Raw genomic sequence first — 23,244 nt, 5'->3', positions numbered from 1 at the left:
CTTTTGCCATATTCTCTCGGCAAGAAGTAGGGTGCAGGCCTTGCCCATGCTCAAAGGGAGAGAATACAAGATGTGAACAGGGGGGTGGGGAATCACAGGGGCTGCCTTAAAGTTGGCCTGCCACATTTCCTAAAAATTAAAAGCAAAATGAAGCAAATGAAATTCACAGCATATCCAAATGATGTCATAACAATACACATAGGGGCTTCCCTGGTGGCGCAGTGGTTGAGAGTCCGCCTGCCAATGCAGGGGACATGGGTTCGTGCCCCGGTCCAGGAAGATCCCACATGCTGCGGAGCAGCTGGGCCCATGAGCCATGGCTGCTGAGCCTGCGCGTCCGGAGCCTGTGCTCTGCTACGGCAGAGGCCACAACAGTGAGAGGCCCACGTACTGCAAAAAAAAACCCAAAAACCAATACACATAGATTTTAAAACAGACTTTATATCCCTAATAGATATACCACAAAGACAAAAAAAAAAAAAAAAAGCTGTTTTCAGTCTCATATTGTTCATAATACTATTGGTACTATTATTCTGAAACTAATATATGTGTATAATAGGATAATGCAAATAATTATGTTAGAAACCAATATTTTCAGCATAAGAGAAAAAAATACAAATATAAAATCAAATAAATTAAAATGCTGTATTCTAAAATTTTAACTGAAAATATCAGGATAAACTTGAGATATGCTTTTTTTAAAAAAGTGTATTTTATCTCTTCATTAACAGAGTCTGGAAACAATAATCAATCCAGTAGCAGTAGACACTTCTAGGACCAGATCTTGGTCACTATATATTATTTCCCATTAAAAGAAATCAGGGCTTTTTGGAGAAGTGGCTGATTCCAGATCTGGGGCAGAAAATATACAAGACGAGCCTACAACATCTTTTTATACTAGAAAACAAGGAAGCTACCAAAGACTGTGAAAGTCATATCAACAGACTCAGGAGTCTATTGTAAAGACTTCCACCAATCAAAGAGGGGACAACATAAGTATTAATAACAGTAACAACTGCAGTGATTGAAACACAGCAGATATATTAAAATCTATGTGTTCATAGTAATACTTAAAGAGGCAAACAAACAAACAACAAGGTCCTGCTGTATAGCACAGGAACTGTATTCAATATCCTGTGATAAACCATAATGGAAAAGAATATGAAAAAGAATATATATATGTATGTATATATATATATACACATGTATAACTGAATCACTTTGCTGTACAGCAGAAATTAACATTGTAGATCAACTATACTTCAAAAAATAAATTTTTAAGAAAAGGCAAACAAACAACAGAAAAACCTCACTGATCATCTTTAGAAGATATGACAATTTATTATTCTGAAAACTGGCAAATAAAGGAAAAGAACCACACATTTAATCTGCCTTTCCTGTAAAAATTACCTCAAGGTAACTTTAGAGACGATTTGCGGCTTACAAACTGTAAAGAATGATAGAATCGTTTTTGGAACTTTCCAATGAAATATTAGATCTAGGCAATTGTCATCATTGGCTGCTAACATCACAACCTCTAGCTCTAACCTTTGGTATTTACAGGAAACACCAAGGGACAGAGCAGCATGGGGATGCAAACAGCGAAATTCAGACTGTGGGAAATTCTACTGGACAAACAACCCGTTTCCTTCAACAAGGAAAAAAAAAAGAAAGAAGAATACAATTTTGAGATTAAAAGGCTTAAAAAGTAAACCATCCAAATACACGGTGTGATCCTTGTTTGAATAGTACTTTGAACAAACTCACTGTAAAACACATTTATGGAAGGTCAATTTGAACAATAACTTTGATATTTGATAATATTCAGAAACTACTGTCCAAGTTTTTAGGTTTGATGCTTATAATTGTGGTTATTTTTTTTAAAAGCATCCTTACCATTTAGAGATCAATACTAAAATATTTATGGATGAAATGATATATCTGAGGTTTGCTTCAAAATAACCACGTGAGGTTAGGGTGGGAAGTTGTGCGGCGGGGGTTATAGATGATTTAGGACTGTCCATGAGTTGATAATTACTAAAGCCAAGTGATGGGTATATGGGAATTTATTGTATTATTTTCTCTACTTTGTTTGGAAATTCACCTTAAGTTTTGTTTGTTTCTAAAGCCTAAGTTTCAGACCAGAAGTGGCAAAAAAAAAATTTTTTTAATGTACTTTGGAGAGGTTTGAAGTACAAAGCTGTATGGTGGGCTGGCCAAGTCCTAGTGGATTAAGTAAGAGAGTTCCTTGGAAACTGTGTTCTGTAGTACTCAGGTCACCTCTATACCACATGCTTTCCTTTTTCCTGTTTCACCATGGTTGGTGGCTGGGAAGAGGGTGAAGTTTATTGGTTTGATTGATTGGTCCATCAGTTTCCCCTGCCACCAGACTGAATCTAGTGACTCACTCGGTGATGGCTTCTTCCTGAGAGTATTGGGGTGAAACACTGAGCTCCACCCCCGGCCTGCTATTGAATGGGTCCACTCTCACTTACATTTGAACTCATAGTCTGGATGAGGGTAGACATTTTCTTTAATGAGGGTAGCACTTGAGATAACTTTCATTTACTTAACTCCTTACCTGGCTCCTGAAGGTTTCTCTCTTCATATTCCTTGGAAACCAAATGCTTTATGTACGTGAGGCCAGGGCAGGTTCTTCCCCTGAAAGGTTCTGAAGCCACATCCTGTCTTCACCATCCTCTCTCCTGAAGGAAAAACAAAGAGGATTGTTTTGTCTGCACCTCCCTAGCCTGTATGTGCCAAGAGTACAACTCTCCACTCCCAAAGCAAACGCAAAATGACAACAAAGCAAAAAGGTATATCCTAGAGTAGTGTGTCCCTCCAGATTTCCAGACTTCTGCAAAGGCGCAAAATGCCCTTCCTTTTTGGAATTTAGGCAAAAAGAGGTCTGTGCTAAAGTTTTTTGACTCAGAAATGCTCGGAGATATGAAGGCAGCTTTGTTCCAGAGCAAAAGTGCATCACCTCTGTCTACCCTAAAAAATGAGAATAGCAGGTATGTGTGGCCATCTTCACCTGGGCCTATCAGGTTGTTGGTCTATAGCTATGTCTACAGATCTTAGATTTTAGATTTTTCAAAGGCAATGTTAATCCTGAGCCGTAAGAATGCTAGAAGTGCTCCTAAGAAACAATGTACAGTGTATAGAAATAGGACTAAGAACAAAAATTGCAAGGGAGAGAAAGGGGATTTTTTAAAATTTATTTTATTTTTGGCTGCATTGGGTCTTCATTGCTGCGTGCTGGCTTTCTCTAGTTGCAGCGAGCAGGGGCTACTCTTTGTTGAGGTGCGCGGGCTTCTCATTGCAGTGGCTTCTCTTGTTGCGGCACACGGGCTCTAGGCGTGCGGGCTTTAGTAGTTGTGGCGCATGGGCTCAGTAGTTGTGGCTCGCGGGCTCTAGAGCACAGGCTCAGTAGTTGTGGCTCGCGGGCTTAGTTGCTCCATGGCATGTGGGATCTTCCTGGACCAGGGCTTGAACCTGTGTCCACTGCATTGGCAGGTGGATTCTTAACCGCTGCACCACCAGGGAAGCCCAAGAAAGGGGATTTTTATGTAACTGACCATAACCACCAAGAGAAGAAGAAAAATAAAGTAACAGCAAAAGTTTGAAGTCTATGGCAAGAGGACCAGCATCACCAGTCTGATTAATTTAGGAGAAGGTGGGGCATTTGTTTAAGAACTTAAAAGCTTAGATGGTGAAAGTGCCACTGGTGACATGTTAGATGTGAGCCAAGGGTGGCCTCCTAGCTTCCTGGCCAGTCCAGATCTGTATCACTACACCCAGAGTGAGTGGCGTGGTAGCCAGTATGGTGGCTACCGGAGTTGCTAAGGAGTTTCAGCTGCGTGCCCGAGGTATCAAGGAGGAGTTCTTTCTAATTTTATTTTATTTTATTTTATTTTATTTTATTTATTTATTTTTTTTGCGCTACGTGGGCCTCTCACTGTTGTGGCCTCTCCCGTTGCGGATGGAGCACAGGCTCCAGATGCGCAGGCTCAGTGGCCATGGCTCACGGGCCCAGCCGCTCCGCGTCATGTGGGATCTTTGCGGACCGGGGCATGAACCCGTGTCCCCTGCATCGGCAGGCGGACTCTCAACCACTGCGCCACCAGGGAAGCCCTTCTAATTTTATTTTTTAAAATATACCAATAATACATAAATACATTTTGGAGGTTAAAAATTCAGATTCTGCAGATAAAGTCAAAGTCCTCCTTGACCACACGACCCAATCTCAGGCCCCTTCCCTAAAAGGAGCAACATATCTGTATGACCATCCAGACATTGTTTTCTGTGTATTCACCTTCTTCTAGATACCTAAAGAAATGATTTGGGTTTGTTTTTTTTTTCCTTCTTTAACGTAAGTGAAACTGTACTGTTCTTCACAGTTGGATTTTTCAAGTAACAGTATGTCTTGGAGATCTTTCCATGTCAATACATGAAGCTTTATCTAATTCTTTTTTTACTGTTGCCTATGATTTGGTAGTATGGCTAGGCCATCATTTAACCATTCTCTTGGTGATGCACATTCGGGTTGTTTCCATTTTTCCATTATCACAAACAGTGCACAGATGCTGTGAGCATACTTGTTCATTCCTCCTTGTGCACATTTTGTTCTAGGATAGATGCTAAGAAGTAGAATGATTAAGTCAAAGGGAATGTATCTTTTTTTTTTGGCTGTGTTGGGTCTTCGTTTCTGTGCGTGGGCTTTCTCTAGTTGCGGCGAGCGGGGGCCACTCTTCATCGCAGTGTGCGGGCCTCTCACTGTCGCGGCCTCTCTTGTTGCAGAGCACAGGCTCCAGACGCGCAGGCTCAGTAGTTGTGGTGCACGGGCTTAGTTGCTCCGCACATGTGGGATCTTCCCAGACCAGGGCTCGAACCCGTGTCCCCTGCATTGGCAGGCAGATTCTCAACCACCGCGCCACCAGGGAAGCCCCGAATGTATCTTTTTTATTAATAGATTCTGCCATGCCACGTGGCCCTCCAGAGTGACTGTGCTAGTTTACATACGCCTGGCAACTAAATGGATTTTCTTGTGGATTTTTTTTTTTTTTTTTTTGGCTGAGTTGGGTCTTTGTTGCTGCGCGCGGGCTTTCTCTAATTGCAGAGAGTGGGGGCCACTCTTAACTGCAGTGCGTGGGCCTCTCATCACGGTGGCTTCTCTTGTTGTGGAGCATGGGCTCTAGGCATGCGGGCTTCAGTAGTTGAGCCTCACGGGCTCCATAGCACAGGCTTAGCAGTTGCGGCACATGGGCTTAGTTGCTACGTGGCATGTGGGATCCTCCCGAACCAGGGCTCGAACCCATGACCCCTGCATTGGCAGGTGGATTCTTAACCGCTACGCCACCAGGGAAGCCCTCTTGTGGATTTAAATAGTAGTCTCTTTAGGAAAAAGGTGGAAGGAGTGCTTGATTTTAAAGCTCCAAATCATCTCTTGGCATTTTGAGGGATTGAAATGTACGTAGGTGCTGCAAGTTTAAAACCTTTTTAGTTAATTTGGCTTTCAGAGCAGAGGAGCTTGGAATCTTCCCTGCGTGTGGGTGGCAGGTCCTCTGTGCGGTTCAGGAGAGTGAGAGGAGTACGGGCGGGTGTTGCCCATTTACAGGCCTCTGGGCAGAAGCCTCTTCCTTTCCATACTGACAGGTGTCCAAACAGATGGAGCTGCTTTAAAAGACAAGTGGAAGCATCTGCCAGCTTAGGACTCAAGACTCTCTTGAAGTGGTGAGCAAGGCCCTGAATTCCTTACAGGAGGGCATGGCCCATAGTGGGTGAAGGAACAGGCTTTGACTAGTGACAGCTGCGAGCCGTGGCGGATAAATCCCTACAAGCTCCCTTTGCAGTCAAGGTCCTCACCATCACCAGGGGGAGAATGAGGGTGTCTGGCCAGGGCCCTGTGCGTGCGGACACAAGGCGAGTGTCTGGGATCCACAGTCAGACTCTGGGGGCATCACGACTGCCAGGTAGAGAGCCAGTCCTGAGACTCGCTTTTGGGTAAGGCCCCTGGGGGCCCCCAGCAGCCCGTCAGCCTCCTGCCCTCCCTGCAGTAGCTTTGCTGAGCTCTGCTTATAAAAGGCATCTTCCTTCCCCTGCACCATTTGCCTTTGTGTCTGTGGCTTTGAGGGAGAGGGAGGAAGGTGGAGGGCCAGAGGTTGTTGAGAAAATACATAGGGAAACAGTTTTGAGTCTCCTTGGGCTGGCTTTCTGATCCTTGGCAATTCCTTTGATTCTGGGCAAAACCTAGAAGGAACATCCTTTCAGTTCCCCTTCAGTTTTGTAAGAACAAACACGTCTCCTCTCGCTCTTCTTTACTTAATCAAGCCGTACAGCACGCCCACTTCCCGAGCTGTGTCTTGCAGCCACATTGAGCCAGACTGATATCACACAGAACTAGATGAGGGACGCTCTCTAACCAAACACTCAGATTCACTTTTCCAGTCATGAAACTGCCTTCAGGACTTTTAAAAGGTGGAAGGGGGCTTTAATCCTTGCTTCCACCACTTGCCTGGGTTGGAAAAGCTTGGCAACGGGCCACCGTCCACACCATCCACTCAGCTACCAAGAGCTTTGCCTGCTCACCACGAAGGCCCATTAACACAGGGACAGAGAATCTGTCTCTCTCCCTCCTCCACACGCTGTTTGTTTGTTTTGTGGGGTTTTTTTTCTTTCTTTCTTGAAGAAAGAATCCTGTCTCGGCCTTTCTTTGGGAGAGTTTGATTTGAAACGCTGCAGTGGGGTGATTGTGTAGTCACGCTCCTGAGATCTCCTTCCCTACAAGCATCTTGTCTGCTGTGCATGTGTGTAGAGAAGGGCACGGACTCCAGATTCTGTTGTTTTGTACCAATCGCAGCCTCTAAGCTCCAGAGCATCGCACTTTTATTCTCTCCTTACAGCACTCAAGTGTTAAAGGGGAATTACCTGGGACGGATTTGTTTTTTGCTCCTATGTGATATACATACATATTGCTCTCAGCTGCCATCCAGGGTTCCTAGGGTGGGCCGTGGCTACAAGGCTCTGAACTGAACTCTTAGCTTTGGCTTGGGGCTGGGGAGTCGGGGCAGGCGGGCGGGGAAGTGTTCACTCACGGCTTTATTTGGATCCCTGGAGGAAGGAGAGTTGCAGTTACCAGGGGAAGGTGAGCACTGATCTTAACCGGCAAGAAGGTGGTCTTTGCCCTTCCTTTGGTGGGTGCTGTCAGGTGGAGGTAGAGGAGTCCTGGCGCTAGACAGTGAGGGCAGTGCCCTCTGTGTGATGCCTCGGGTCACCCCCTCCCCAGAATGAACATAGCATCTCATGAGTGTGTTAAAAGGCTCCAGAAATGTAATCTGTGGCAGTGACATCAGTCTGTCTACACCCTATGACCTCTTAAATTTTGTAGGCTCTTCTTTTCTGGAAATATACCATGAAACAAATAGATGAGGCATATACAACCCCATTCCTTTCCCCATAGCTTGGCTTGGAGCAAGGAGAAAGCACCTGGGCTTAGAAATTTGGATAAGATTACATGGGGGGGGGAAAAAAAGATTACATGGGGGGGAAAAAAAAGATTACATGGGGATTCAGCGGGGCAGTGGGCAGACTAAGTGGCTTCAATTAGTTGTATCTGGACTGGGCAGAGGCCCACAGGACTGTCTTTGGACCTCACCTCCTCCACCATCTCGGCCAGGCCTGGTTCATTCAGCAAAACCTCCAGGTTGTCTCCTCTTGCTGGGGTATCAAGAGGCTGCTTGTGCCTCTGCAGACTTGTGTTTCTGCCCCTGTAAATGTAGTTCAGTACATGGGCCTTCAGTTGACTTGAAGGGGCTCTCTTCCAGTCTCAGAGGAAGCCTTCTCTGGGCCCAGCTGCAGCAGCCCCCAGTGGGCCTTCTCAGGAAGTGGGGGGTGAGGCCATTGCCGGATTCTTCCCGCCTGGGGTGTTGGTTTCATCCTGGTACTTTCTGGAGACAGGACAGGCTACCTGACCCTCCCCTCTCAGCAGTCTGTGTTGCTGGGGGCGTGTCTGGAACATCTGGCATTTCAGGGAAAAACTGCCTAGCCCTCTTAGGAACCAGCGCTGTGTCTTCATATAAGACACTTAGGCCTCTGTTGTTAAAGTGTTTTGTGAGCACCAAGAAGGTGAGAGGGATGGAGACTGCTTCTTGAGAGACGGTGACGGCTACCCCATTGTTGAGAAGTTTGACCTTAAAGTTGACAGACTCCAGGACTTCCCTGGTGGTCCAGTGGTTAAGACTTCGCCTTCCAGTGCAGGGGGTGCGGGTTTGATCCCTGGTCAGGGAGCTAAGATCCCACATGCCTTGCAGCCAAAAAACCAAAACATAAAACAGAAGAAGCACTATTGTAACAAATTCAGTAAAGACTTAAAAAAAAGAAAGTTGGCAGACTCCAGTCTACCAACCTGCTTTGATCCACCTTCCATTTTCCTGCACTCCCTAAAACGCTTCTTGCAGACTCACCACCACCCCTTTGACACCTGGCACAGTTCAGCTGGGTTTCCTGCCCTTGCTCTCTGTCTCTGGAATGCAGGTAGCCATCTCCAAACATGGACCTCCAAGCGTCAGCCATGAGAAACCCTCTTTTTGGGGCTCCAAAAGACAACATTAACCCTTTCTCCTCTGACCAAGCATATGGATTCTGACCACGGAGATGGAACGTTGTGGATGGGACATTGCTTTCTGAGCTATTGTGTGAAACACCACTGGGCCTGTCCTTCCACACAGAATGGAGACAGACAGTCACTCTCCAGAGCTGGGATGAATTAAGAACTCTTGAAGAATGCACTTGTTTCTCAGTGTTTCAAAGGCAGCACTGATTATTTTGCGAACAATAGCTGTTTTCTTCTGCAACCCATTTCCCTAGGTTTTGCTAACTTTTTATATCCCGCACAGTCCAACTTCAAACCACCATGACTAAAGCTGGATGTTTGGGAAGTGGGGTAGGGTGAACAGCCAGTTCGAGGGGTCAGTTAGGATCTGCACAGCCATACGGCACCCCCACCTTTTAAGAGTTCTTGCCAGGGAGTTGTTTGTTAATGGGGAAAGAGACATTGAGTGATGAAACCTTTCTTTAAACAAAGCAAGGGGCAGAACTGAACCTAGTAGTTTTGGGACTCTCTTTGACACCGTGGAATGGTGTGAATTTGCCAAACAGGCTGCAGCCGAGGGAAGTTTCTCATGGTACTGGAAGGCAGAGCTCAGAGGAAGAAGGAAGAGAATGGGAAGTAAGCCTGCAGGCCTCACCTGGAACAGCCCTGGTGGCTCCTCTGCTGTGCTGTTTGGGTTGGGGTCTCAGGGACTTGCATCCTAATACCTTGGTAAGGACCCTTCAGGGAACCAGAGAGAGGAAGGGAGAGGGAGCGAGCGCCTCTGACCACTGGACTGAACAGCTGGGCCTCCAACCGAGGCAGCATTAGCATTTGAAAACCCCTCTGAAGGGTCTGAGGGCTTCCCGGGGTGGGCGCTGGGCCTGAGTGCTGAGACCCCCGCGGTGGCTCCACACAGAATGGGGCTGAGCATCCGGGGCATAAAGACCAGGCTGGACTCAAGAATGAGCCCATTGTGGCTTTGTCCCAGGCTTGAAAACTGTGACCAAGGCTCTTTCATTGTTAAGAAAGACCATTTCTTGGCCATAGCAGAGCTAATAAGTCTGGTTCCCCCACCAGGCAGGGCTGGGAGGTTGTTAGCTACATGCTCTCTGAACCTTTCTGTGGGTAGTTAACACTCTGTCCTCCCCCTCCTGCCTTTAACTCACTCTGGATCCCGCAGGCTGGTGTGTTGGTCCAGGAACAGCAACTGGGGCCTGTCTCCAAGCTGCCTAAATTAAGCCCCTTCCCAAATTGTCTGTACATAGTAGCTTTTGGTCATTCGTATTTCATTTCAACAGTGTGGGTTGGTACAACATGTATTTTTAAATCGATGTTATTTCTGGTTAATGAAAGGTCATGATTCCAAACCTTTGTAGCCTCTTCCCTGTTTCCAGCCTTAGTCAGCTAGAGGTGGGGCGCTGGAGGGAGCTAACTGGCCCAGCTCTTCCTTAAACCAGGAGCAATGGTGCCACCTACTGGCAGTTGCTGTTAGCTACAGGTTCTGTGGCCGGTCCTGTTTTCTGGTAAAGGGACTGGGACCTGGATGGGAGTAGCTATACTGTATTCCAGTACAGGAGTAATAACGTGGAGCACACACTGAGTAGGCACACTATTTCCTGCTTACAGATGAGGAAACAGGCTTGTAGATTGTGATTGGGTAAGTTGCCCAGGGTCACAGCTAGTAAGGGGCAGAGGCAAATAGGAACGGGGCCTTCCCAATGCAAGGTTAACCAGTCTGCCAGGGTTTGTCAAAGCCAGCAAGAGACTTTAAGTGATAACTGGACAAGGCATTCAGTGACATGAATAGGGAGGACTGTCTTCCCCCTTCTGATTCAATCCTGCTGAGTTTGTCAGTTTGGTATGACTCCTTAAACCTCTAACAGCTCTTTACCTCTTGTTCATTTCAGTTTTTAACAATGTTAGGTAGGCAACAGTATCAGTTATAAATTAATAACATTTTTTTTCATTGAATTATTTTGAAGTTGTTATCTTCCACTTTATGGTGAGCAACACTGATTTTCTATTTCCCTTATTATTTAGTACAGTGATATGAAGTTTCCGTTTATTTTTTATAATGAAGTTTCCTTTTAAAGTAAGTTTGGGGCTTCCCTGGTGGCGCAGTGGTTAAGAGTCCGCCTGCCGGGCTTCCCTGGTGGCGCAGTGGTTGAGAGTCCGCCTGCCGATGCAGGGGACACGGGTTCGTGCCCCGGTCTGGGAAGATCCCACATGCCGCGGAGCGGCTGGGTCCGTGCGCCATGGCCGCTGAGCCTGCGCATCCGGAGCCTGTGCTCCGCAACGGGAGAGGCCACAGCAGTGAGAAGCCCGCGTAACGCAAAAAAAAAAAAAAAAAAAAAAAAAAAAAAAAAAAAAAAGAGTCCGCCTGCCGATGCAGGGGACACGGGTTCGTGCCCCGATCCCGGAAGATCCCACATGCCACGGAGCGGCTGGGCCCGCGAGCCATGGCCGCGGAGCCTGTGTGTCCGGAGCCTGTGCTCCGCAACGGGAGAGGCCACAGCAGTGAGAGGCCCGCGTACAGCAAAAAAAATAAAAAAATAAAAAAAAAATAAAGTAAGTTTGTTTAGGTTAAAAAAAGTGAGTCAATTTTAGGGGGGAAAATACATGTAGGTGACAGTACAGGTGTACATAGATATGTCAAAAATCCTAACAGGTGTTATGGATGACTCAAAAGTTTAGGAGGCCCAGAGAAAACCATAGTTCAAAAAGACACATGCACCCCAATGTTCACTGCAGCACTATTTACAATAGCCAGGTCATGGAAGCAACCTAAATGCCCATCGAAAGATGAATGGATAAAGAAGATGTGGTACATATATACAATGGAATATTACTCAGCCATAAAAAGGAATGAAATTGGGTCATTTGTAGAGACATGGATGGACCCAGAGACTGTCATACAGAATGAAGTAAGTCAGAAAGAGAAAAACAGATATCATATATTAACGCATATATGTGGAACCTAGAAAAATGGTACAGAGGAGCCGGTTTGCAAGCAGAAATAGACACACAGATGTAGAGAACAAGCATATGGACACTAAGGGGGGAAAGCGGGGGTGGGTGATGGTGGTGGGATGAATTGGGAGATTGGGATTGACATGTATACACTAATATGTATAAAATAGATAACTAATGAGAACCTGCTGTATAAAAAAAATAAATAAAATTCAAAAAACAAAAAATATTTGAGAAGTGTTACACTGTGCCCATCCTCACTGGCTTGCTCCATGACGTTGGGCAGTCTTGAGGATCCTTTCCTCATTTGTAGAAAATGAACATGCTGGAGTAGGTGATCATTGCGGTGATTTGGACTATAAAATGCTGTGATGTCTGCGCATCACAACTTAGGTTTCTCCTGGGCCAGGCTGCTTAACCTGAAGTGATAGTAACAGTCCAGGGCCTCGCTTCTCCCACGTTTCCTCTCCCGCAAGATTCTTCCCTTGCGCCTACTGCACGCTCTTTATTCGTTTAATAAATCACCTTTACTGAGATATAATTCACATATCTTAGAGTTCACCGTTGTGACACCATCACCCCAAAAAGCAACTCCAGACCAGTCACTTCCGATTCCCCCTTAACCAACCCAGGCCTAGGCAACCACTAATCTATCTCCATAGATCTGCCTACTCAGGACATTCCGTATAAGTGGAATCACACATGGCCTTTCGTGACTGGCTCCTCACTTAGCATAATGTTTTTGCTGTGTTGTTCATGTTGTGGCATGTATCAGTACTTCAGCACTTTGTGTTGCCAAATGATATTCCATCGTATGGATATACCACATTTTATTTATTCATTCATTAGTTGATGGACATTTGGGTTGTTTCCACCTTTGGGCTATTATGAATAATGCTGCTGTGAACATTCAGATACAAGTCCTTGTGTGGACATGTCTTCATTTCTTTTGGGTATATACTTAGTGGAATTGCTGGGTCATATGGTAATTCCATGCTTAGTATTTCATGGAATCACCAAGTTGTTTTCCAAAGCAGTTCCACTGTTTTAAATCTCTACCACTATTGCACAAGGGTTCCAGTTTTTCCACATCCTCACCAATACCTGTTATTTTCTGGGTGGTTTTGTTTGTTTTATTTTTTTATTTTTATAATGGCCATCCTAATGGATGTAAAGTGGTTATTTCATTGTGGTTTCAATTTATATTTCTTTTCACTTTCTTGTAGCACAACAGGTTTTGATGTTAATGAAGTCCAGTTTATCTACTCTTTGTTTGCTTGTGCTTTTGGTATCTATCTAGGAATATTGCCTAATCCAAGGTCAGAAGATTTACTCTTATGTTACTTCTAAGAGTTTTAACTATTATAGTTAGGCCTGTGATCCATTTTGAATTAAGTTCTATTTATGGTTTAAAGAAGGGATCCAACTTGATTCTTTTTTTAAAATTTATTTTTATTTATATTATTTATTTTTGGCTGCATTAGGTCTTTGTTGCTGCGGGCAGGCTTTCTCCAGTTGTGGCGAACGGGAGCTACTCTTCGTTGCGGTGCTTGTGCTTCTCATTGCGGTGGCTTCTCTTGTTGCGGAGCATTGGCTCTAGGCGTGCGGGCTTCAGTAGTTGTGGCACACGGGCTCAGTAGCTGTGGCTCACGAGCTCTGGAGCACAGGCTCAGTAGTTGTGGCGCCCGGGCTTAGTTGCTCCACGGCATGTGGGATCTTCCCAGACCAGGGCTTGAACCCATGTCCCCACATTGGCAGGTGGATTCTTTTTTTTTTTTTTTTTTTTTAACATCTTTATTGGAGTATAATTGCTTTACAATGGTGTGTTAGTTTCTGCTTTATAACAAAGTGAATCAGTTTGGCAGGTGGATTCTTAACCACTGTGCCACCAGGGAAGCCCTGGCAGGCGGATTCTTAACCACTGCGTCACCAGGGAAGTCCCTGGAATTATTTTATAGATTTTATCTTCAAATTGTTCTTGCTAGTGTATAGAAATACAAGTGACTTTTGTATATTATTCTTGTACCCTGCAATCTTGCTGAACTTGTTTTTTTCTGATACTTTTTAAGTAGATTCCTTAGGGTTTTCAATGTATAAGATCATGTCATCTTTAATAGAGATAGTTTTATTTCCTTTTCAGTCTATCCAGATTTTTATTTCTCTTTCTTGCCTTATTGCCTTGGTTAGAACCTCTTAACACCACATTGAATAGAAGTGGTGAGAGGCAGCAACTCTGTCTTGTTCTTGATCTTAGAGGGAAATCATTCAGTCTTTCACCATCAAGTGTGATGTTAGCTGTAGGTTTTTTGTAGATACGCTTTAACAGGTTGAGGAAGTTCCCATCTATTCATAGTTTGAGTGTTTTTGTCATTAAAATGTATCAGATTTTGGGACTTCCCTGGTGGCGCAGTGGTTAAGAATCCACCTGCCAATGCAGGGGACACGGGTTCGAGCCCTGGTCCAGGAGGATCCTACGTGCCGCGGAGAAAGTAAGCCCATGTGCCACAACTACTGAGCCTGCGCTCTAGAGCCCGCAAGCCACAACTACTGAGCCCACGCGCCACAACTACTGAAGCCTGTGCGCCTAGAGCCCATGCTCCACAACAAGAGAAGCCATCGCAATGAGAAGCCCGTGCACCGCAACGAAGAGTAGCCCCCGCTCGCCACAACTAGAGAGAAAGCCCCACACAGCAACAAAGACCCAACGCAGCCAAAACTAACTAACTAAATAAATAAATTCATTTTTTTTTTAAAGTATTGGATTTTGGTAAATGCTTTTTCTGGTAAATGCTTTTTCTCTGTCTATCGAGATGATCATGTGATTTTTAAAAAAATCTCTATTCTATTGATATAGTAAATAACATAGATTTTTCTTAATGTTAAACCAAACTTGCATTTCTGGGATAAATCTCACTTGGTCATTGTGTATAACCCTTTTTATATGTGGCTGTATTCAGTCTGCTGGTATTTTTGTTGAAGATTTTTGTGTCTATGCATAAGTGATATTGATCCATGGCTTTCTTTTCTTGCAGTGCCTTTGTCTGGTTTTTGTACCAGGGCTTCATAGAATGAATTAGTGTTAGATATTCTTTTAATTTTTGCAAAAGTTTATGAAGAATTGGTATTAATTCTTCTCTAAATGTTTGGTAGAATTTACAGTGAAGCCATTGGGCCTAGACTTTTTATTGTGGGGGAAGCTTTTAATTACTAATTCAGTCTTTTTACTTGTTATATTGTTTTCTTACTTGCAGGTCATGCATGCTGCTTGTAGACACACACTACTGTAAAAGGAGAAAAAATCTGGGAGGAGTGGGCCAAGCAGAAATTGGGAAATTTGGGGGTTTATGATTGGCTCTGCCTGGAGATGTGCCTTACTTTAAATATTGATAAAAAGTGAAGAGATCTCAACCGTTGAAATTCCCAGATCATAAGTAATAGACCAGGGACCTCCCTGGTGGTCCAGTGGCTAAGAATCCACCTTCCAATGCAGGGGATATGGGTTCAATCCCTGGTCGGGGAACTAAGATCCCACTTGCTGTGGGACAACTAAGCCCATGTGCTGCAACTACTGAGCCCGTGCGCCACAACTAGAGAGCCTGCGTGTGCCACAGCTAGAGAGCCTGTGCACTGCAACGAAGAGCCCTTCACGCCACAATGAAAGACCCCGCATACCACAATGAATATCCCATGTGCTGCAACTAAGACCCAATGCAGCCAAATAAATAAATAAATAAATAAATAAATAAATAAAATAAGTAACAGACGACAATGAACTACTATACAGCTATATAAAGGATGAAGTAGTTGACAGTTTCAGCTATTTCAGGATGAAATATACAAACTTACTTCATGATTATTAAAAAAAAAAGATTGAGGTAGTTACAGTATACAAAGCTATAATAACCAAAACAGTATGGTATTGACATTAAAAACAGACATATAGGACTTCCCTGGTGGTGCAGTGGTTAAGAATCTGCCTGTCAATGCAGGTAACATGGGTTCGAGCCTTGGTCCGGGAAAATCCCACATGCCGCGGAGCAACTAAGCCCGTGCACTGCAACTAAGCCCGTGCGCTGCAACTAAGCCCGTGCACCACTACTACTGAACCTGTGCCCTACAGGCCATGAGCCACAACTGCTGAGCCCACGTGCCACAACTACTGATGCCCGTGTGCCTAGAGCCCATGCTCCGCAACAAGAGAAACCACCACGATGAGAAGCCTATGCACTGCAACGAAGAGCAGCCCCCACTCACCGCAACTAGAGAAAGCCCGCACACAGCAATGAAGGCCCAACACAGCCATAAAAATAAATAAATAAAAATAAATAAATAAATAAATAAAATTTAAAAATAAAATAAATAAAAACAGACATATAGATCCATGGGACAGAATAAAGAACCCAGAAATAAACCCACACATATGTGGTCAATTAATTTACACCTAAGGAGCCAAGAATATACAATGGGGGAAAGGATAGTCTCTTCAATAAATGGTGTTGGAAGAACTGGACAGCCACATCCAAAAAATTGAAACTGGACCCCTATCTTACACTGTACACAGAACTCTACTCAAAATGGTGTAAAGACTTGAACGTAAGACCTGAAACCATAAAACTCCTAGGAGAAAACATAGGGGGTAAGCTTCTTCACATTGGTCTTGGCAGTGATTTTTTTTTTTTTTTGATTTGACCCCAAAGACATCAAAAACAAAAATAAATAAGTGGGACTACATTAAACTAAGAGCTTCTGCACAGAAGAGGAAATCATTGACAAAATGAAAAGACAACCTATTGAATGGGAGAAAATATTTGCAAATCATACAGCTGATAAAGGATTCATGTCGAATATATAAAAATAACTCATACAAAAAAATTAAAACTTATACAACTCAGTAGCCAAAACAAACTATCTGATTTTAAAGTGAGCAGAGGAACTGAATAGACCTTTTTTCAAAGAAGACATACAAATGGCCAACAGGTACATGAAGATGTGCTCAACATCACTAATCAGGGAAATGCAAGTAAAAACTACAGTGAGATATCACCTCACACCTGTTAGAACAGCTGTCATCAAAAAGACAAAAGATAACAAGTGTTGGTGGGAGCGTGGAAAAAGGGAACACTTATGTACTGTTGGTGGGAATGTAACTTGGTACAGCCACTTGGAAAATAGTATGGAGGTTCCTCAAAAAATGAAATACAGAAACTACTATGTCATCCAGCAATTCCACTTCTGGGTGTATCTGAGGAAAACAAAAACATTAATTTGAAAAGATACACCCCGCCCATGTTCACTGCAGTGTTGTTTACAGTAGCCAAGATATGGAGACAGTCTTAAGTGTCCATTGATGGATGAATGGATAAAGAAAGTGGTATACATACACAATGGAATACTACTCAGCCATAAAAAAGAATGGAATCTTGCCACTTGGGACATGCATGGGCCTTGAGGATGTTATGCTAAGTGCAATAAGTCAGACAAAGACAGACAATACCATATGATATCACTTATATGTAGAATCTAAAAAATATATGAGACAAACGAACAAAAGAAAACAAAAACCAAGCTCATAAGTACAGAGAACAGACTGGTGGTTGCCAGAGGGGAGAGGAGGTGGGGGAGGGGGAGGTGAAATGGGTAAAGGGGGTTAAGAGGTAAAGACTTCCAGTTATAAGTTCTGGGGAGGTAATTATACAGCATGGTGGCCTATGGTCAACAGCACTGTTTTGTATATTTGAAAGTTGCTAAGAGAGTAGATCCTAAAAGTTCTCATCACAAGAAAAAAAATTTGTAACTATGTGAGGTGATGGGCTTATTGTGGTAATAACTTAACAATATATACATATATCAAATCATTATGTTGTACACCTTAAACAAATACAGTGTTAAGTGTCAATTATACATAATAATTTCCCCTCAATAAAACTGGGGAAAGAAAGGAATGAGGTAACTCTTTATGTGTTGATATGAAATTATCTCCAAGATACATAATTTTAAAAGAAATGTGCAAAATGGTGTGAAGAAAAAAAAATGGAGAGGACCTATAGATGCTTATAGGCTAGTAAATGCAGAGTACCTGTGGAAGGACACCCAAGACGAGAGTCCAGGGTTTGGGAGACATCATAGCACCCGGGTGTTTTTCCCTTGTGGCTGTGATACCTTAAACATCTTTCTTTAAAGCAGCGGGCCTGGGCTTCCCTGGTGGCGCAGTGGTTGAGAGTCTGCCTGCCGAGGCAGGGGATGCGGGTTTGCGCCCTGGTCTGGGAGGATCCCACATGCCGCAGAGCGGCTGGGCCCGTGAGCCATGGCCGGCCGCTGAGCCTGCGCGACCGGAGCCTGTGCTCCGCAACGGGATAGGCCACAACAGAGAGAGGCCCGCGTACCGCAAAAAAAAAAAAAAAAAAAAAAAAAGCAGCGGGCCGGTGTGAAGGGCAACAGTGAGATCTACAGGGTGGCCGTATCTGCACGTTTCTGTTGGGCAGCCTGGGTCCAATGCCTGTGTCCTCATGGGAACAGCTGCCCCTCCGGGTTGCACATCTAGGCCGAGGTGTGTGAGGCAAAGTCAGACCTCCATCTAATGAGGAACTATTCCCTGAATCTGTCTACCTGTGAGATACTGGTGACAGATCTCAAAAGCCCTCCAAGGCAGGAAGTTCCTGTTTGAACACTATTTCAGCCGCACAGAAATCCTGGTATGTTTTTCCAAGGTGAAGGGTTTTATTGCCCTCCAGCCTCCCTGTGGACTTCTGGCCAGGATGGTCCCAACAGTAAAGCACTTTATTCTTTCTTGGCGGACCCGATTGTGGCTGCCCCCCTGCCGCCCGAATAAGTGAAGGTGCTGGGGAAACAAAGATGCCAGAAGTCTTTGGACTTGCCAGGCCAAGCAAGCAGCCACACTGGCAGCCCGTCATCTTCCACTGAAGGCCGGCAGAATTGGCGAGCAGGAACGTGTTTGGTTTGGGGGCAGTAGCCATGCTCTTTGCTCCCATCCAAGTGAATGCGTCCCCTCCTTCACAGGGGCCACCTTGGAAGGCTGGGGAGCCTCCCAGCCTGGGCTTCTGAGACCCCGGGTCGGGCTCCAGGCCTGGCTGCAGGGCCTCGGTCGCTGAGGACCCTCACGTCTGTCCACAGAGAACACCTTCTGCAGCGGGGACCACGTGTCTTGGCATAGCCCTTTGGATAACAGTGAGTCGAGAATTCAGCACATGTTGCTGACAGAGGACCCGCAGATGCAGCCCGTGCAGACACCGTTTGGGGTGGTTACCTTCCTCCAGGTGAGGCACAGGTTGGACTTGGGCTTGAGCCTTTCCTGGTAGGACAGGAGGGCTTGGGTGGGGCAGTGGGGGAACAGAGATTTCCTGTGGTCTTCTTCCACTTCCTAGTCCCTCTGATGGTTTGTCGGGTAGATTCGGATAGCCTGATTTAACCTGCTGAGATGGGGTAAGGGGGCAGGGGCAGGGGCCATTTGGGTAGGAAAGGATGGCTGTACTGAGTGGATAGCAGGGAGGGTATTTCTGCGAACTCGGGAAGACCCAGACAGCCACAGGCACAGGACCTCCCAGCAGGCAGCTTTGGACTGGACTTTCCCTTACCCGGAAGGGACGTGCACCTACCCCAGCTGCACCCAGGCTGCTTGTTATCATGGTGGGGTCTGTGCGAAAGTTCAGTTGTTTCCTTTGAGACTTACTCAAAGGCTCAGCCCCTGATAAGGAAGGGAGCTTCTCTGCGAGCTGCTGGTGCCCTTTGGTCATCGTTCTAAGCTTGAAGGGTCTCACACTCTCCTCTGTTTACAACCCCCATGATCCTAGACTGGGCAGGAGCATCTCCCTGGACCTCCCCTGCTTCCAGAGACATGGGCTGGGGACCCATCCTGAGTTGGCAGGGCCCTGATTTTCTCTTCTGCAGTCTAGGGCTAGGCTTTGTGTCGCCCAGCCCCCTGAGCTATCACAGTAGGGCCAGGGTCAGACCTCAGTGCCCTATGTGTGGACCCATCCATCTGCTAGCCAGGCCACTGTTCCCTCCTAAGGGAACCATCCCACTTTGGACACATCAGCCCCTGAGCACAGATCCTGCCTGTGGTCCCCCAACTTGGGTGATACTAAGAGAGCCTGGGTAGCTGACCTTCCGGGTGGGTTGGAGGAATGGCCGTTAATGCACAATGGCATCTTTGTCCCGGGGTCTCAGATTGTTGGCGTCTGCACCGAGGAGCTCCACGCAGCCCAGCAGTGGAATGGGCAGGGCATCCTGGAGCTGCTGCGGACAGTACCCATGTGAGTACATCACTGCACTATGAGATGGGGGCGGGGTTCCCGGGCCTGGGCTTGGGAACCCCTCCTTCTCTCCACATGTGGGTGCCCCCTTACATTGCTGCTCAGGCTCTGGGTTTTCAGGCTCTGGGTTTTCAGACTGGGGCTTCCTGATCACTCTCCCTGTCTCTGGCCACTAACCAATCCCCTGTGTTCTGGGCTGGGGGCAGCAAACAGGGCAGGCTTGTAGACCCAGCCATCAGCCCCAGACCCTCAGTTACCATCCTCTCCCCTTTCCTTGTCCACAGCGCTGGCGGCCCCTGGCTGATAACTGACATGAGGAGGGGAGAGACCATATTTGAGATCGATCCACACCTGCAAGTATGTCTTGAGTGAGGAAAACCTTTCTAGCACACTGTGCCTAGGCTTCTTCCAAATAACACTGGCTTTCATCCTGGGAAAACGGAGGAGCTTTATGTGTGAGTGAGTAGAAATATGGCATGATTTGGAATTTGTCCTCTGAATTCTGCAGAGCACATAAGGGAGCAGAGATTTCAGGCCAGGAAAACTTGTCTTAGACATATGTTTTTTTGCATTTTAAAAGGATTGATTTTATTGAATGCAAATTATACATCAATAAACCTGACGAAAAAATCGGATCACTAGCAAGGAAAGAAAATTAGTATAGTGGATATTTCTTGCCCAGTACTCATCCTGCCAGGGTCCCCTTCTTAGAAGAACACAGAGTTTCTTTCAGGAAGCCACCCCATTGCCACCGCCACCCTGTAACAGTAGAACAGGTGATAGTGACCCCACAGCCCAGCTGCAGCGGGGAGCGCTGATTGGTCTAATGATCCCATCCCCCTTTTGGATACATTTTTCATCTTGGGTAGTTGGACACCGAGCTCCTCCCCTGGCTAGGTTGGCATCCCTTCATATATAAAAGGAAATCTCTATACACACAGGCCTGCAGTTCTCACTCACTGTGGCCCACCTGTACAGAGTGTCAGCGTTGTCTTTGGATTTTTTAGAAGCAGCACTCTGTGTGAAGGTGAATTCTGAAAGCCACGTAGAGCATAACTTCCTTTCTTATTGGCAGCTCCTGAAGCAGGAACCGCAGACAGCTAATAATGTGCCTGGCATGTGCCTGCCTCCTTCTCCTTTGCCCCTGCCCATTGCAGGTCATTGCCATCTCTGAACACTTTATGCCTCTGTGAAAATCTGGTAGGCCACAGGCTGCTGCCAGGAGTTATATGTCCCTTAGGAAGGGTGGGAGGTGGCCAGGAGAGGTAGCAGGCGGACATGTAGCCAGCAGTCCCTGGGCTGCTTACTGCAGACCTGGGAGTTCTTGGGCAGAAGGCCTGCTCATTCACAGGTGATGCTCCTCTGTTTTCCTAGTGCCTTGAACACTGCAGCTTTCCAATTGCTGCCAGGATATCCTCTGTTATCTGTACTTTAAACTTGGTTTCTTTGTAGCTTCTGCTTATGCAAAAACCAGGAACCACGAAGGCTATGTTTCCCTAAGCCCTTGTTCTGCAGCCACAATGGGATCCAGCATGGGGCACCATGGGCTGTTGTTTGGCCCCTGTCCTAAGTGCCAAGTGCTAAGAAAGCACCTGATCCTTTAAGCTACTAGGGTAAGCAGCCCATCCTTCCTCTGCATGCTGAGAACAGTTCTCCTCCCTAGTCTTCAGGCGCCCCTGAGGCCAGCCAGCAGGACCTAGAGCGCCTAGTGTTCTTTAAAAGCAAGCAGGGGGCTTCCCTGGTGGCTCAGTGGTTAAGAATCCACCTGCCAATGCAGGGGACACAGGTTCGAGCCCTGGTCCGGGAAGATCCCACATGCCGCGGAGCAGCTAAGCCCGTGCGCTACAACTGCTGAGCCTGCACTCTGGAGCCCGTGAGCCACAGCTACTGAAGCCCACACACCTAGAGCCCGTGCTCCGCACCAAGAGAAGCCACCGCAATGAGAAGCCTATGCACCGCAACAAAGAGTAGCCCCCGCTCGCCACAACTAGAGAAAGCCTGCACGCACCAACGATGACCCAACACAGCCAAAAATAAATAAATTTATAAAGAGAAGGATTATATTAAAAAAAAAAAAAGCAAGCAGGGGCACCTTGGTGAGAAAGTCCAGCTTCCTTTCCTGGGGGCTCTGTGCACCCAGTGGGAGCTCCTGTGTGCTCACCTGTGTCCCTGGGGCCTGCTTGCGGACCGTTTGTTTCAGAGCTGCTCCTGGTCCTTTGCTCCAGGCTCTACCACTAGCCAGCTGTGTGCGTGGACAAGGCTCTGAACTCCTCTGCGTCCTCACCCTTTCTTGTTTACTCGTAAAGTAAGTGGGCTGAGCTTGTTGAGCCAAGAGGTGTCCTGAGCTCCTTGCTTAGGTGAGGCGCCTCAGGGTGGCCAGTGGAGAGGGAAAAGCGTAGACTCCACCCCAAGCAAACTAGGGCTCACACGCCCCTGGTTAGAGCACAGAGAGCCACTCCCTGTCATCAGCCTCCCACGCCTCTGCTCAGAATCCCCAGCTTTGCCTAGGCTGCTGGTAGCACTGGAGAGGAGAATGGGATTGATGGGAAGGAGGCATCGGGCCAGGGCCACCTGCTGACTGGTCTCAAAATATAAGGACCCTCTGTAAACTTACCTTGTGCTTCCCTGGATGGGCTCCCTGGCCGAGCAGCAGGCCTGTTTGGAGCCTGTGGAGCCATGGGGAGAAGGTCCCCCAGACAGGGAGGAGCAGACCCTTACTGAAGTACTAACTCAGGAGCTCTGTTTGGCCTACATGACTGTTTATGAACAAGGCTGCGGGAGCCTCCCAGATGACCTTTCATCCAAAGCCCAACATCACAACTTTGTTTTACCAGAAATCCCAGGTGTTTGTGTTTAGCTCTTCCTTGAGGCCATTTGGAGAGTGTTTGGACTCAGAAGTGTCAAGGCCTGTGCGAAGGCAGGGCCTCTGGTGGGGTCTAAAGATGGTCACTGCCCTCCAGGCCCCCGTTTCAGTCTAAGAAATGGAAGAGAATCTCCATCCAGAATTCTTGGCCAAACAAGTCAGCAATGCAGCAAGGGGAGGTCCGGCCCTTCTGCTCTCTGGGGACTCTTCCCTGTGTGACCACACCCTCTGCTGTTGGAAGAGAAAACTGCAGGTATGGAGTCGGAGAAATTGGGCTGAGTCCCCGCCTCTCCCGCCTGTGGCCAGCTTCCACCCTGGCCTCTGGAGCAGCGACCGGGTGATCAGTGAGGAGAGGAAGGACTGTGCCTTTCCTCAGGAGGGTGGTTCCTGGCTCTGCCACATCAGCTCCACGGGCCAGCACAGGGTGGGCAGAGTCGGAGCTCTGAAGCGGGTAATGACAGTCACTTTACTGGAAGGCTGATGGGAGAGGAGACGCTTCCCTTGGGATTTTCATTCTTCCCGGCTCCCCTAATTCCTGGTTCCCCTGGAGG

At 46.5% G+C, this 23,244-nt stretch overlaps 1 protein-coding gene across 3 annotated transcripts in view; it reads left to right on the top strand.

The window, feature by feature from the left end:
* The window catches only part of SUFU (SUFU negative regulator of hedgehog signaling), a 113,460-nt gene that overhangs the window by 56,092 nt on the left and 34,124 nt on the right, over positions 1 to 23,244 (top strand). For all 3 annotated transcript variants that reach the window (XR_014015381.1, XM_081228670.1, XM_081228671.1), the window contains exons 4-6: positions 18,692 to 18,834; positions 19,745 to 19,830; positions 20,115 to 20,187. Coding sequence is in view for 2 of the 3 variants with exons in the window: in XM_081228670.1 (XP_081084796.1) it covers positions 18,692 to 18,834; positions 19,745 to 19,830; positions 20,115 to 20,187 (302 nt within the window). In the remaining variant the exon portion in view is untranslated. The remainder of the gene's footprint in view (positions 1 to 18,691; positions 18,835 to 19,744; positions 19,831 to 20,114; positions 20,188 to 23,244) is intronic.

This window comes from Mesoplodon bidens (genome assembly GCF_964165515.1).
Source record: "Mesoplodon bidens genome assembly, chromosome: 1".
Classification (NCBI taxonomy): Eukaryota; Metazoa; Chordata; class Mammalia; order Artiodactyla; family Ziphiidae; genus Mesoplodon; species Mesoplodon bidens.
The sequence above is the reverse complement of the archived record's forward strand: the minus strand, read 5'-3'. Positions and strand labels throughout refer to the sequence as shown.